The sequence below is a fragment of the Grampus griseus genome (assembly GCF_964374135.1).
Source record: "Grampus griseus genome assembly, chromosome: 9".
Taxonomy (NCBI): Eukaryota; Metazoa; Chordata; class Mammalia; order Artiodactyla; family Delphinidae; genus Grampus; species Grampus griseus.
In genome coordinates, this window is record NC_139003.1 from 32,331,992 (window position 1) to 32,346,249 (window position 14,258).

The 14,258-nt window shown below is 43.1% G+C and overlaps 1 protein-coding gene across 5 annotated transcripts in view; it reads right to left on the reverse strand.

Moving 5' to 3' along the window:
* The window catches only part of ST7 (suppression of tumorigenicity 7), a 254,231-nt gene that overhangs the window by 19,170 nt on the left and 220,803 nt on the right, over positions 1–14,258 (reverse strand). For all 5 annotated transcript variants that reach the window (XM_082662065.1, XM_082662063.1, XM_082662064.1 and 2 more), the window contains one exon: positions 973–1,123. In XM_082662065.1, coding sequence (XP_082518191.1) covers positions 973–1,123 — 151 coding nt within the window. The remainder of the gene's footprint in view (positions 1–972; positions 1,124–14,258) is intronic.

The following is a 14,258-nucleotide window of genomic DNA, read 5'->3' on the forward strand; positions in this document are numbered from 1 at the left end:
AAAAAACCCATGCTACATGTTGTGTTTGTTTTGCTTAAATTAATGATAACCAAGTGTCAATATATATGTGGTCCAATAATCCACAATCTTGAGCCTTTTTCCTTAATTTTCGTTCTCCCCAACAGCCCCACCGCTTAGCATTTGTTCACAGTGTCCTTGCTTATAATACCGTCCCAGTTCTTCAAGGCTTGGTTCAAATCTCATATGACCCATAAGGTTAACCATGACTGCTCCACCCCATAGGCCTCTCCTGTCTGAAGAATCACTGGGCAGCTGTTACATGCTGCTGATGACTCCTCCCAACTGGATGAAATGCTCCTCCAGGGCAGGGAGCACGTCTCACCCACCGTTGGAGCCGCGTCTCCTTACACGGAATGACGGTGCCCAGCTCGTGCTCAGATCAGTTTATCCCCACATCCATCTAACAGGCATTTATCCCTTAACGCGCAATGCTACACCTGCCACCATACTGGAGTCCAGCGGCCACTGCTCTTGTTCTGAAGCAAGCGTAACCGCTGCTCGTTTGTGTTTGGCTAACCCAGCTCTCCTGGAGGATAACTGTGGCTCTTCAGCCAACCCTCCCAGAAAGGGCATCCAGAACTGGTCATCAGAGCCCAGCACGAGGCCTGACCCCACGCCAAAGGTTCCCATGGTGCCGAGGGGCTGTCCAGGTCTCCAAAGAGGGTTTTCCAGCTGTAAAATGCTCCTCTGACAGAATAGCCCAGACTCACCCCATCCACTGTATAAACTTGCCTTTTTGAGCTGCAGAGATGGGATCACCACAGTAACACCCACCACCACTGGGAAACTAGAGAGCCTGAGTAATTAACCATCTCTTGGTGATGGAATATCACAGAGAAGGAGAGCTATAGATATGCAAATCTCCATCACTCACCGTGAACACTCAGGGTAAAAACAGTTTTAGCGTCTTTTCATGCTTTAAAAACATTTCAAAGAAAGAAAATTACTTACTGCCTTCCCACGTACAATGCAGAAGATTCAAAGCCCCTTCTACCCTCTTCCAGTGTGCCAGATGAAAGAACGCATATGCTATTGCTTCACTGTCCCCTCTCTTCAGGATATGTTCTGGGGGCAGGATTAGGCTTTTCATTTCTAGTAGGTACTGAAATAAAAAAATGCAGGAGACAGATGTGTTAATACACAGTAATTTGGAATTCAGAATGGAAAATGGAGAGGTTGATTTCCCTAAAGCCGCCGCTCTTAAGCATTTCATCAAACCTGCAACCTCATCACCACATTTGAAGGCAATTACTGAAACATCCAGCAATGCAAAGTTTGCTGGCAGGTAATTAGCCTTGTACTAGTTTCCTACAGTGAACATCAGAGGCTTTCAGGCTAAGATATTCTAATCAAAGAAATATATATATACATATACAGACTCAAACAGCAAAAAGGAAAATTTAGAAGACACAATAAGTTGGTATAATCTTGTAACCAGAATGAAAATACATGAAACAAACACATGACGGTTAAGAAGTTTCATATGACTAAACCAACCACACTGGAGAGACCTGAGGATGTTTAGCACTGCCCGTTAGGTTTTCCTCACAGGTCTATCAAGGAGAAGGCCCTAGTCCTGCAGAAAGGGTCACCCGTAGCTGCTCAGGTGCTGGAGGAAGAGGGGTGGCAGCCTGGGCACAGGAAGACCCAAGGGAGGGGAGCAGTACAGACCCCAAACCACACTGTTCTTTCGGCTCCTTTCCGAAACACTGCAGGGGTCTCAGGAGCGCAGGGCAAGAATGGATATTCTTCCTGGGGGCTCACAGCAGACTAAGTTGCCCTTTGTACTCTTTCGTGTTTACTATAGAATAGAAAGGGAAGCAAATTCAGGCCGGTATTTTATATTTGCAGATGCTCACTTGTCTTTGCCAGCTGGCGTTCCCCGAGCTCCACTCTTCACCACCTCCCCTCCGGATTCGTTCCCAACACACACACACACACACACACACACACACACACACATACACACACACCCCACCACCACCAACCACTGTCACAACAACCCAGTCATCTCCTGTAAAATGGAGATTAGCAGACCACAGAGGTACGTGTTTCATGAAAACAGCACAAATACAGTGAAAGGAGGTGCTATGAGAAGAGATGTCCAACAATTTTAAATTTATGAAAGAGGGGGAAGAGTGGAAGAATCCGGATCCACAGAATGGGTCACAAGACACCCATCAATGTTTCGCTCTCATCTTGCTGTGGGTTCATACACTGGGCACGTGGGGTGCAGTGGCCTTTAGGCTTCCTCTCCTGTTAGCATGCTTGGCATCGGGGCACACCGCCCAGCAAGAGCCAGGTGGACACATTCCGGCCTCTTGGTTCAGCAAATGAAACTTTCCTTGCTCTGGGTCTGGTTATCTGAAGAAAGCTCCAAGCCTTAGGCCTCAAAGCAGGAAGAGCAGGAAATGAGAGCCCACCCCGAGAGCACGGAGAGCAGCCGTGCAGCCCTCACACTTGCGGAGCCGGTGGGCTTGAAGGCCCTCCTCGATAGTAAGACCTCTTCCCAGGCTGGTCCATGAAAGGTGTTCATCATTATTATTAATTTTTTGCAGTACGCGGGCTTCTCACTGCCGTGGCCTCTCCCGTTGCGGAGCACAGGCTCCGGACGCGCAGGCTCAGCAGCCACGGCTCACGGGCCCAGCCACTGGGCGGCATGTGGGATCCCCCCAGACCGAGGCACGAACCCATGTCCCCTGCATCAGCAGGCGGACTCTCAACCACTGCGCCATCAGGGAAGCTCTGGTGTTCATTATTTTGATGGGAGGTCCTCAAGCACGAGTTCATGTGCTTTTTTGAATTCTACATGTTACTGCCTTCTTCCTTCATCTTGTTTTGAAACAGTGAATGACAAAAATCTTTTAGGAAAAATAACGATTTTGAATTACCTAGTAATCCAACTAGCACTGTATCTATTGATATAATAAATATATAAATATAAGGTAGAATTTTATGTTCAGAAATATATCGTCTCGTGATTTTACCTTAATAGAAGCCTTTATGTCATGGCTTCTGCTGCTGCCCATGATGATTTTAGAAGGCCCCAAGAGTCATAACTTGTAAAATGCTATGAACTCTATTAATTTTTTTTAATAATCATCAGGAGAACAAAGGAAAGGGAAAATTTCTTGCTTAATGAGTGCCCTAGAATAAGATTTTGACTTCTGAGTTTCTAATAATTATTTATAGCCTACCAAATAGTCAACTTTTTTTTATGTATCTTTATTGGAGTATAATTGCTTTACAGTGGTGTGTCAGTTTCTGCTATATAACAAAGTGAATCAGCTATACATATACATGTATCTTCATATGCCCTCCCTCTTGCGTCTCCCTCCCACCCTTCATATCCCACCCCTCTAGGTGGTCACAAAGCACCAAGCTGATCTCCCTGTGCTTTGCAGCTGCTTCCCACTAGCTGTCTATTTTACATTTGGTAGTGTATATATGTCCGTGCCACTCTCTCACTTTGTCCTAGCTTCCCCTTCCCCCGCTGTGTCCTCAAGCCCGTTCTCTTCACCTGTGTCTTTATTCCTGCCCTGCCACTAGGTTCATCAGTACCGTTTTTTTTAGATTCCATATATGTGCGTTAGCATACAGTATTTGTTTTTCTCTTTCTGACTTACTTCACTCTGTATGACAGACTCTAGGTCCATCCACCTCATTACAAATAACTCAATTTCGTCCCTTTTTATGGCTAAGTACTATTCCGTTGTATACGTGTGCCACATCTTCTTTATCCATTCATCCGATGATGGACACTTAGGTTGCTTCCACCTCTGGGCTATTGTAAATAGAGCTGCAATGAACATTGTGGTACATGACTCTTTTTGAATTATGGTTTTCTCAGGGTATATGCCCAGTAGTGAGATTGCTGGGTTGTATGGTAGCTGTATTTTTAGCTTTTTAGGGAACCTCCATACTGTTCTCCATAGTGGCTGTATCAATTTACATTCCCACCAACAGTGCAAGAGGGTTCCCTTTTCTTCACGCCCTCAAAAATATGGAATGGTCCACGAATTTGCATGTCATCCTTGTGCAGGGGCCATGCTAATCTTCTCTGTATCATTCCAATTTTAGTATATGTGCTGCCAAAGCGAGCACACCGTTCCTTTTCATTTTTATGATTTAGGAAAGGCTTTCAAAGTCACATCTGTGAGAGAACTCTTCTCTTGGGCTAAGGAACATTCAGGAATAGGAGCACCTGAGAAGAAGTGGGCCTGGCAGCCACCCACATGTGGGTAGAAGTCTAAACAAACTAGGAAGGGGTGTGGCAGAGGAAACTTGGGGAAAGAGGGAGGAGTTTTAGAAAATTATCTACAAAGGGATATGTTAGATCTGTGTTGTCCAATACGGTAGCCTCTATTTAATGTGTGTCTATTTAAGTTTAAATCAATTAAAATCAAACAAAATTAAAAATTCAGCTCCTCAGTCCCACTAGTCGTATTTCAAGTCCTCGAGTGCTATATGGAGTTAATGACTACCCTACTGGACAATGCAGAGACATTTCTATGATCACAGAAGGTCCTAGTGGACAGCACTGCTTCAGACAATGGAAGTTTCTAACCCTGAAGTAACGGAAACAATTTTTAACATGAAAAAGTTTCACAGATGCCCATGATAGAAACTGTAAGTGTAGAATCTACTGATCAAAAATACACAGCATGGCAAATAGTTATACAATAAATAGTAATGATACAAGAATTCGTTCAAAAGTATTGTAGGCCACCAGGGCATCTACATATTTGGAAAGCAATAGTGCACATGTGTGTGAGACAGATGGTTTACTCAGACTGAACGTGGTGCATATGGCTTCAAGGACGTCGTCCACAGCCACCCAATGTGAGCCGTGAGGTAATGCTCTGTTTCTCCCCTAAGCTCCCTCTGATCTTTGCACATGTGTACTTTTCACAAACCACCTTAGATTAGCTATCCATGTGTCCTTCTCCTCAGCTCAATTATAAGTCCTCAAGAACATGAATCTCATTTCCCAAGAACTCTCTCACAATGAGCATCCCCTGGCCTCAGCAGCCTCGTGAGACTAACTAGAGCAACTCACCAAGGAAACTCAGCTGCTTTCTCATCGCATCCACTTTATGGCAGAAATAGGTTATGTCTATAGAGGAGATTGATACTGCAGCATAGTTCCAAACAAAATGTTGGCTCTAACCAAATAATGAAGGCTAATAACAACAATGTGTTATGTTCCTGGCCAGGCTTAAAATGGCTGGCAAGATCGGTTCTCAACATGTGCAACATTTAAATTAGAAAGGCATGGAGCAACATTTCACATCTTACTTGTTGAGAGAAAAATAAATGGAAGAGGGCAGATCCCTATCCACAAGTATGCAGAAATCAATTAGAATAACTGTAGCTTGCAAATCAGAGAACACTCCCTGCCTGTCTGCAATAGTTACTTGGCTTCTATTCGCTAAGCCAGCATCCTGTGCTATCTTGCTTGCCATCCTGCCTCTAACTTCCTTCCCAGATTCTCAAATCACATTGATCTTGAAGCAAGGCTTCTAAAGGTTTCGGAAGGAACTTTTCAAAATCTATTTGTGTCAGAATCTAGTTCCTATGCCCAAGATGGGAACATATAATGTTAGAACAGGCAAAGAGGAGCTGAGTAGTGCCTACTTATGGAGGTCTGTGAGCAGAGGCCGGCTCACCTGTCAGGAGAGATGCGCCCTGTCACAGGCTACCACACGTGACTGCTCAAGTCTCTTCTGTTAAGATCTTAAAATTCTATAACAATTAGAGTGAACATGATCCCAAAGTTATCCTTCACACAGACATTAATGCCAAAAAATCCATACCCCCTTTTAGGATTTCAATACCGACAACAGCAGATGTCATATGAAAATCACTGGCAAAAATACAGGAATAAACAAAATGAGAAAGAACAGATTAATTAAACAACAGTACATTTAGATGATAGCTATCAAATTGCTCCCCAAAATCAGGTAGTAGAAGAATATTTACTAGCATGAGGAAATGTTCCTGACATAACATGAAGGAAAAGACCAAGTGTATCGTACAGATTACGATTTGGGTAATACAAATGTACATGTAGGCATTAAAAGCATTGGAAGGTCACAGATTGAATGTGAATGGTGGCAAAATATCTGATTTTATGGAAGATTAATTTCTTTTGTGCTTTTTCTATGCTTTCCAAGTTTTCTATAATAAGCATTTTAATATTTTTTCTGTCTATATATATATATGTACGTGTGTGTGTGTGTATATATATATATATATATATAATACAAAACTATTTTCTAGACTTGCATCAAGAACGTAAACAGCAAACCACGCAAACAAACAAGATAACCAGAGAGAGCAATTTTTCATATGTGTACAGTGCTTTGGTGCAACTGGCTCTGAAAGAGGCTGTGAGCCCAGAAAAGATGTTTTTAAAACATCAGTAAAGGGTTCAGAGAATACAGCTAGTGCTACTTGGAAGACATGCTACATATTCTGAGTTTCAATGCTGTCCACACCCTGGACTCAGTAAGACGCACGCTGGAATAGGACAAAAATGACGCAGGAGCCTCGGCTCGCTCAGGCCACGCTGCGATGAAGCCTGAGATGCACTGTCCCCCGGCCCTGGCCCCCTCCCCTCATCTGCCCTCTGCCCCTTTGCATCACTGTTTGAATCCTGTCTCTACTATTCCGCTAAGAGACCTTGGACAAGTTATTTAATTTCTTTCAACCTCAGGTTGCTCATCTGTTAAAACAGAGAAATAAAAATACCCATCTTGCTGTTTTAACTTTTGAATATTACACAGGATAATATTTGTAAAGCATTCACATGGCTCCTGGCACATAAGTATTCACCGAATAGTAGTTATTTTTGTTAACAAACAAACAAAAAAATGAAGTATTTAAATTACTGTGGAGGTAAGTTATACTTCTTGTGTATGTGTGTCCCACAGATGATTGAGTCTGTTTCTAGGTAAAATACTTCAGCAATTTTATAGTAGTAGCAGTTCAGCTGAAGAGAACGGGCTGCCAGCAGAGTCACCAACTGACCAATATGGAGGCAAACACAAAGCAAAGCTGAAATGCCAAATTCAGCCTGTGATCTGTAGTACCACTCAGGGGTCCTCTTCTCAAGGTAACTGTTTCTTGCTGGTTCACTTACCTATTCATCAGTTACTTTGCTTCATTCAAAAAATATGGGTGTGTTCACAGTATATCCCCAAGAAAGATATGGGAGTGCCGTAATGTCCCCCAAGGGCACAGATACAGCAGTGGCCACAGTGCTCTCTAACGATCTTCTGTGGGAGCACCCACAGTCTACACCAAGGGCACAGATATGGCGCACCCACAATTCACCTGAAGGGCACGGACATGATCAGTCAGGTGACTACCTTGCTAATCCCTAATCTTTGTAGGAGCGTGTGTGTGCGCACGCATACGTGTACAAAGAAACGATAAAATTCAACATGGTGACTGCCTTAGTAAGAGGTCTATACTTAGTACTCAGGAAGCAAACGGGGAGCATTATCTCTGGGACAGCTTCACAGAAAAAATGAGTCAGTCTCACTAAATAAACAAAGGTTTACCTGTAAAGATGAGGGGAGGCAGAAGCCACTGCAAGGCTGGGCACCAAAGCATCAGAGGACACACCGGGCTTGCAATCTTGAGGTGCTTGAGTACTAACATGACAGGAATTGCCAACACTGATGAAGCACTAACGTGCGTCAAGCTTCTTATCTCAGGAACCCCTTACAGCTCTGTGAGGGAGCTGATAGTATTATCCCTAGTTTACAGATGGAAAAATGGACGCTTTGGGAAGTTAAAGAGCTCATCCTGGGTTGCACAAGTTGTATGTGATGGAACCTGCGCCGGAACTCAGGTGTTATGCTACTCTCCGAGGGAGTGAAGCAGGAAAAGTGGTTGTAGAAGGCCTTGCATGCTATGCTCCAGAGTGTGACCTTCACCTGGAGTTATTCCGTGGTTTTCAAACTTTGAGACACCAACAAATTTGTTCAAAGGAAAAAAAGGAAATATCAAACAGAATGTGCAAGTGATGTAAAACAAAACTCTGGGGATCTTGGGGGAGGGACCCACAAGAAGACTGAAGACCCTTATGGCTCCTAGGGAGACAGTTTGAAAACCTCTGCAGTAGGCAATCGGGAAGTGAGTTGGTACAGTTTGTGGTTTTGAAAGAAATGGGCAAGTCACGTGTAGGAGCACCCGACAGGGAAGAGATTCAAGTTAGCAAAGTCAGAAAGTTCCTGTCACGGTCCGAGTGAGGGGTGATGAAACCGAGGACGGGGACTTCCCCTGGACGTGGTGCCTCGCTGAATCTGAGGGCAAGAGAAGGAATCAAAGGTCACTGTGACATTTCTAGTTTAGGAAACTAGAATAATGTGAGATCATTAGCTAAGACGAAGACACCAGAGGAGGAAAAGGCTTAGCAGCTGTCGTGCCTGCCAGACTTCTCTGCCTGCAGTGAGGAGTGAAGGTGTGCAGGTCTGGAGCCTGGGAGAGCAGCTGGAGACAGGGGTCTGGGTGTGTGGGGAGAGGCTCAGCCAGGGGCAGCGCATGAGGTCTCCCAGGAGGGCTGCAAGCAGGAAAGGAGAACCAACCTGAGGGTGAGCAGGGAGGAAGCGCTGCAGGCAACGAGTGCTCAGAGAGGCAGGAGTGGGCCAGGAGAAGGTGGCAAGGAGCCAAGATGACCTCAGATAGAAAAAGTGGTCAGTGGGACCAAATGCCCAGGAGACATGAGATAGGATGAGCTGGGGAGGCCGTGGCGGGAGTGACCTTGGTGGGAGCAGCTACAGTGGGTTTTGTTAAAGAAAGAGACCTCTTAGAAACGTTCTATTCCTGAGATACATTGCTAAAAACTGGTTTCTGCTCATTTTTCTCCGGGTCATATTTCCACAATACATTCTCCTTACTCTAATGCAAAAAAGCTTTGGAACAAAACATGACTCAATTCAAAAACAACTTATATTGAAATAATATTTCTGAAATATACCATTGATATACAATATCACAGACCATCTGCCAGGGTATTCTGAGTTTCTGCTTCCACGCTTCAAGCATTTTTAAATGTTAAAACCCACTACACATTTTGTTTCCTAAATTGGATTAAAAAGCAATTTTATACTCTGTCAATCAGCTTTACCAAGATATAAAGGGAGGCCTGCATTAGTGTTCGCAAGAAATAGAATTTCCATCATTATAACAAGGTCCTGTGGACACTCCATTGGCAGATACATTTACCAGGATGTTTTCCCCCATGAGCCTTTCAAAATTCCCGTGAAATTTTAGATTAACGTGATATGAGCTTTTTAAAAAAAATGCAAATTTTTAATGGGAATGCATTTCTGTCATAACATTCTTCATTCTTTGCTCTCCATTTTTCTCACGACTTTCTCTCCATACTCTGATATAATTTAAAAACTAGATCTTCACCCCAATATTCTGTCAAGCTCAGGCTGCTCTGTTGGTAAATAAGCTTTAGGAGCATGGTGAGCCCCCTTCCGCCAGCACCCTCAGGGTGCCAACTGCACCCCCTGCAGGTCCCTGGGTGGGCCCAGTAAGATGAGCGCGAGGTTTAATAGTGCCGGGATTTTAGGCAAGATGAAGAAGAAAGCTTTTCCCCATCGGTGCTGGTGATCTTTCTTGATTTTTCTCCCTCGATAGCTCCACCCACAACACCCAAGCATCCCAAGTAGCTGGGGCTCAGCATGGGTGTAGGGCCTCCTGTTCTATGCGTGAGACCTCGCAAGCTGGGGGTTTTCCTGTGGTGGTGGTCAGGGCTCACAGGCTTCTCTCTGTATGCAGAGGTGCATTGGGGTTGCAGGGCTACCAGCCTTCTCATTCCAGTTTCATCACAGTGGTTCTACTTTTAATTACTTTGTTCATTGGGGTTTCACATAAGATTGCGTTAGGAGGGAAAAACTGTTTATTGCTTTAAAAATAATAAATCGTTATTAATTAGTTTGTCGTTCCTGTTTTGTTTGGGGTTTTTTTTTTTTTTTTTGGCGGCGGAAGCAGGAGTGGCTATGCTAGAACAAGAATACAAGGCAGAGGTCAGAAACGGGCACCTCTTAATCAGCAAAGGACTTAGCCAGCAGTTACAAACTGGAAATCCCTGAAGACAACAGCTGCAGCCAGAACGCGCTAGAGCCTCCTCTCAAATCTGGAGGCCTGAGGAGAACCTGTGGGTACTCCAGATCAGGGCCCTGTAGCGCCACTGTTACACTCTCTGGTTATCCTTCTTCAGACTAGGGTGGTCCAAGAAGTACCATTAATGCATGTTTCTAGGCAGCCCCTACTTCCACCCAGCATGCAAGTGCAGAAATAGAGCTGAAGGTACAAGCAAAGCGGCGATGAAAGGGCCAGCACGTATCGCGCACCTACTACGCACTGAACGAGTTACACAGTGTAATTCCACTTACTTTTCAACAACCTTATGAAGACTTAACTCTTATCCCCATTTTATCAAAATAGAAACAGGCAGGGAGCTAATTAACTCCTCCTTCCCATACTTCCCTCTGGTCCCATGGACAGGAAGTGGGTGTCCTTGTTTTGAACACTTTTGAACTCTTTCAATAATACTTGATAGGTCTGCCTACCTTTATGTTGGTACCCTTTGCACCATCATTGTAATTAATGCTTTCTCAGTAATAATAGGAACTCCACATACTTGGCCTGACAATTCAGACACGCACATGGCTGAAAATGTTCCACGTTACTAGTAGTGGCAAAGGAATGCAAACTAAAAGAACAGAATTCCAGCTGTACTTAATAAAATCATAATTTTTTTCTCCTTCTCTCACTCCCTCTGTTTCGTTTTTGTTTTTAGACAAACTGCTAAATGCTGGCGAAGGTGTGAGGAAATGGAAAAGTAGGAGTCACCAGCTGATGGGAGTGTAAACTGCTACAATTTTTTTGATAAGCAACTTGGCAGTAAATATCAAGAACCCTGAAGTGCTTCTACATGTTACTCAGTCATTCTCATTCTGTAAATCTATCCTAAGAAAATAATCTTAAAGACCAAAAAATCTTTATGCCCAAAGAGGTTCACTATTGGAGTTGACCACAACCTGATGTCTACAATTAGAGGATGCAAGAACCAAATCATTCTCTTCAACAAATGTTGCTGGAAAAACTGGGTATCCACCTGCAGAAGAATCAAACTGGACCCATATCTTACCCCACAGGCAAAAATCAACTCAAAATGCAGTAAGAGTTGAACATAGGTGAAAAAAATTCCTAACACTGGTCTTGGCAATGATTGCTTGGATATGATACCAAAAGCACTGGCAACAAAAGCAAAAGTAGACAAGTGGGACTACATCGAAATAAAAAGCTTCTACACAGTGAAGGAAACAATCAACAGAGTGAAAAGGAAACCTATGAAATGGGAGAAAATATCTGTAAACCGTAGCTGAAAAGGAGTTAATATCCAAATAAATAAGGAACTCTTCCAACTCAATGTTTAAAAATAACCTGATTTAAGAGTGAGCAAAGGACTTGAAATGCCATTTTTCGAAAGAAGACATACAATGATCAACAGGTACATGAAAAGGTAACATCACAGATCATCAGGGAAATGTAAATCAAAACCACAATAAGATATCACCTCACACATGTTAGGATGGCCACTATCAAAAAAATAGAATATGACAAGTGTTAGCAAGGAAGTGGAGAAACTAGAACTCCTGTGCACTGTTGGGGGAATGTAAAATGGTGCAGCCGATATGAAGACCCCTCAAAAAATTAAAAACATGATCCAGCAATCACACTTCTGGGGATTCACCTAAAAGAACTGAAAACAGAATCCTGAAGAGATATTTACACTCCCATGTTCACAATAGCTGAGAAGTGGAAACAACCTAAATTTCCATCAACGAAAGCATGAATAAAGAAAATGTGATACACACACACACACACACACACACACACACACACACACACACACTGGAATATTATTTAGTCTTAAAAAAGAAAGAAACCCTGCCTTATGCTACAATATGGATGAACTTGGAGGACAGCATGCTAAGTGAAATAAGTAACAGAAGGACAAATACTGCATGATTCCACCTATATGAGGTAGCGAAAGGAGTAAAATGCATAGAAGCAGAAAGTAGAATGGTGGCTACCAGGGCCTGGGAGGAGGGAGAAATGCAGAGTTGCTGTTCGACTGGTATAAAGTGTCCATCACGAAGATGAAAAGGTTCTAGAGATCTGCTGTACGACGACAGGCTTATAGTTAACAACGCCGTGCTGTATACTTAAACATTTGTTAAGAGGGTAGATTTTATGTTATGTGCTTTTTATAACAAAAAAAAGGAAGTAAATCATCCAGAGAATATTTTAAAACGTTTGAAGGCACTTGGCTAAAAGACGTGCACTTTACTGTTAAGTTAGAGGATAACCATTTTAAGGTCAGAGAACTCTGAAAATCTGATGATCCTCCCCTAGGAGGAATAAATTTACCCCCAATTCCCAACCATAAAGTCCAACTGAAGCATCCCATGTTAATTTTTAAAAATATGAATATGCTATGTGATTATGATTCCTAAGTATGAAAAATGCAGAGGAAAAAGGCTAGAAAAAATGGTCTTAAATATGACTAGATACGATGGGATTATGAATGACTTTATTCTTTTCTCAAATATAAAAATTATTATTATAACACCACTACAGAGGGAAAAACCATATCTAATACTGCTTGTAACAAACCAATAATTTAGTCTATTTTGGAAATTTGTCAAAATGAAATTTATCTTTAGCACCCTGAAGGAGTGAATGTAACATCCTGCAAACCAAAAATGTGTCTCTTCACAGGGAGAGCCTTACGATGGAGGTGTAGCATACTAAGAGCACATAGCACTAATTAACTTAGGTCTGTGTAAAGTAACGGATCACTGATAGAAAGCATCCCTCCCATGTCAACCTTGTCCAGCTGGGCAAGAGCAGGGCAGGTGAGGAAGCACATTTTCCGGGAAAGTGGAAGAAAAAAACTGAAGCCCAAAATCCAGTAAACAGTATATAGCAATACAACATAACAATACATAGATAATACAGAACAGAGCTGAACTTACCCTTCATTTGTCCAGCATTACATGAGTGAAATTTTCTTGAAAAAAATGGAGAAACTCTCTTTAAACTCAAAACTGCTATTTTAATCACATTAAATGGGAAAGTCCTCTAATGGTTTAAAGATTTGTCTTCTTCAACTGTGTACCCAGTTCTTGGAAATCACCAGCATGATTAAGATCCTAATACCCCTAGTCATTCTCAAAAAGAGGTGAACAGTAAGCACATAATCAATGCACTGTAGTGAGAGACCAGAGGGGGAAGACTGATTCTGGGACAAGGGGAGCACAGGCTTCCTGGTGGTGACTTGTAATGGTGGGGGTGAAGGATGAGGAGGACTGCCTCAGAAGCAGCAAAGAGGGAAGAGGAGAAGAATGTTTCTGGAACAGTAAGTGGACTGTTGGAAGGATCTAGAAAAAAATGAAAAACAAGTTGGGTTAGATCATGAGGGGTCCTGAAGAACTATCCAAGGAGTTGGTACCTTCCATAGGGTTGGAGACACTGCTGCACTTCCTTGGGAGGGGAGTAACACAATTCGATTCGTAGTATGAGCCTATGGGCTGCTTCCTCCTTAAAATCTGCTGCAATCTAAAGCTTCAGGAATCCTCATGTTTAGAATCTAACGGCTTCAGAGGCTCTCCTTCAGAACAGAAATCCATGGCTTTTTACTATTGTTATTTATTTATTTTTCAGTACGCGGGCCTCTCACTGTTGTGGCCTCTCCTGTCGCTGAGCACAGCCTCCGGACGCGCAGGCTCAGCGGCCATGGCTCACGGGCCCAGCCGCTCCGCGGCATGTGGGATCCTCCCGGACCGGGGCACGAACCCGTGTCCCCTGCATCGGCAGGCGGACTCTCAACCACTGCACCACCAGGGAAGCCCTACTATTGTTATTTATTTCCCAGTCCTGAGATGTGGTTAGGAGCTATACTCCCTACTCCTCATGTTTGCAGGTAAAGAGAGTTCCTAAGAATAACCCTCCTGGGGTAAATAACTAATATTTATCATTGGATGTTGAAATATTAACTATGCTTACTGGGATACCAGTTGGAACTAAGACGGAAATTTATGGAAGGCGGTTCACAGTTATCATATTTGGTATTTTTTTCTCCTGCCAAGCAGACTATAATTGGGTAAAACAGCGTGTATATACTGAAAATTCCTGTGGTGGGC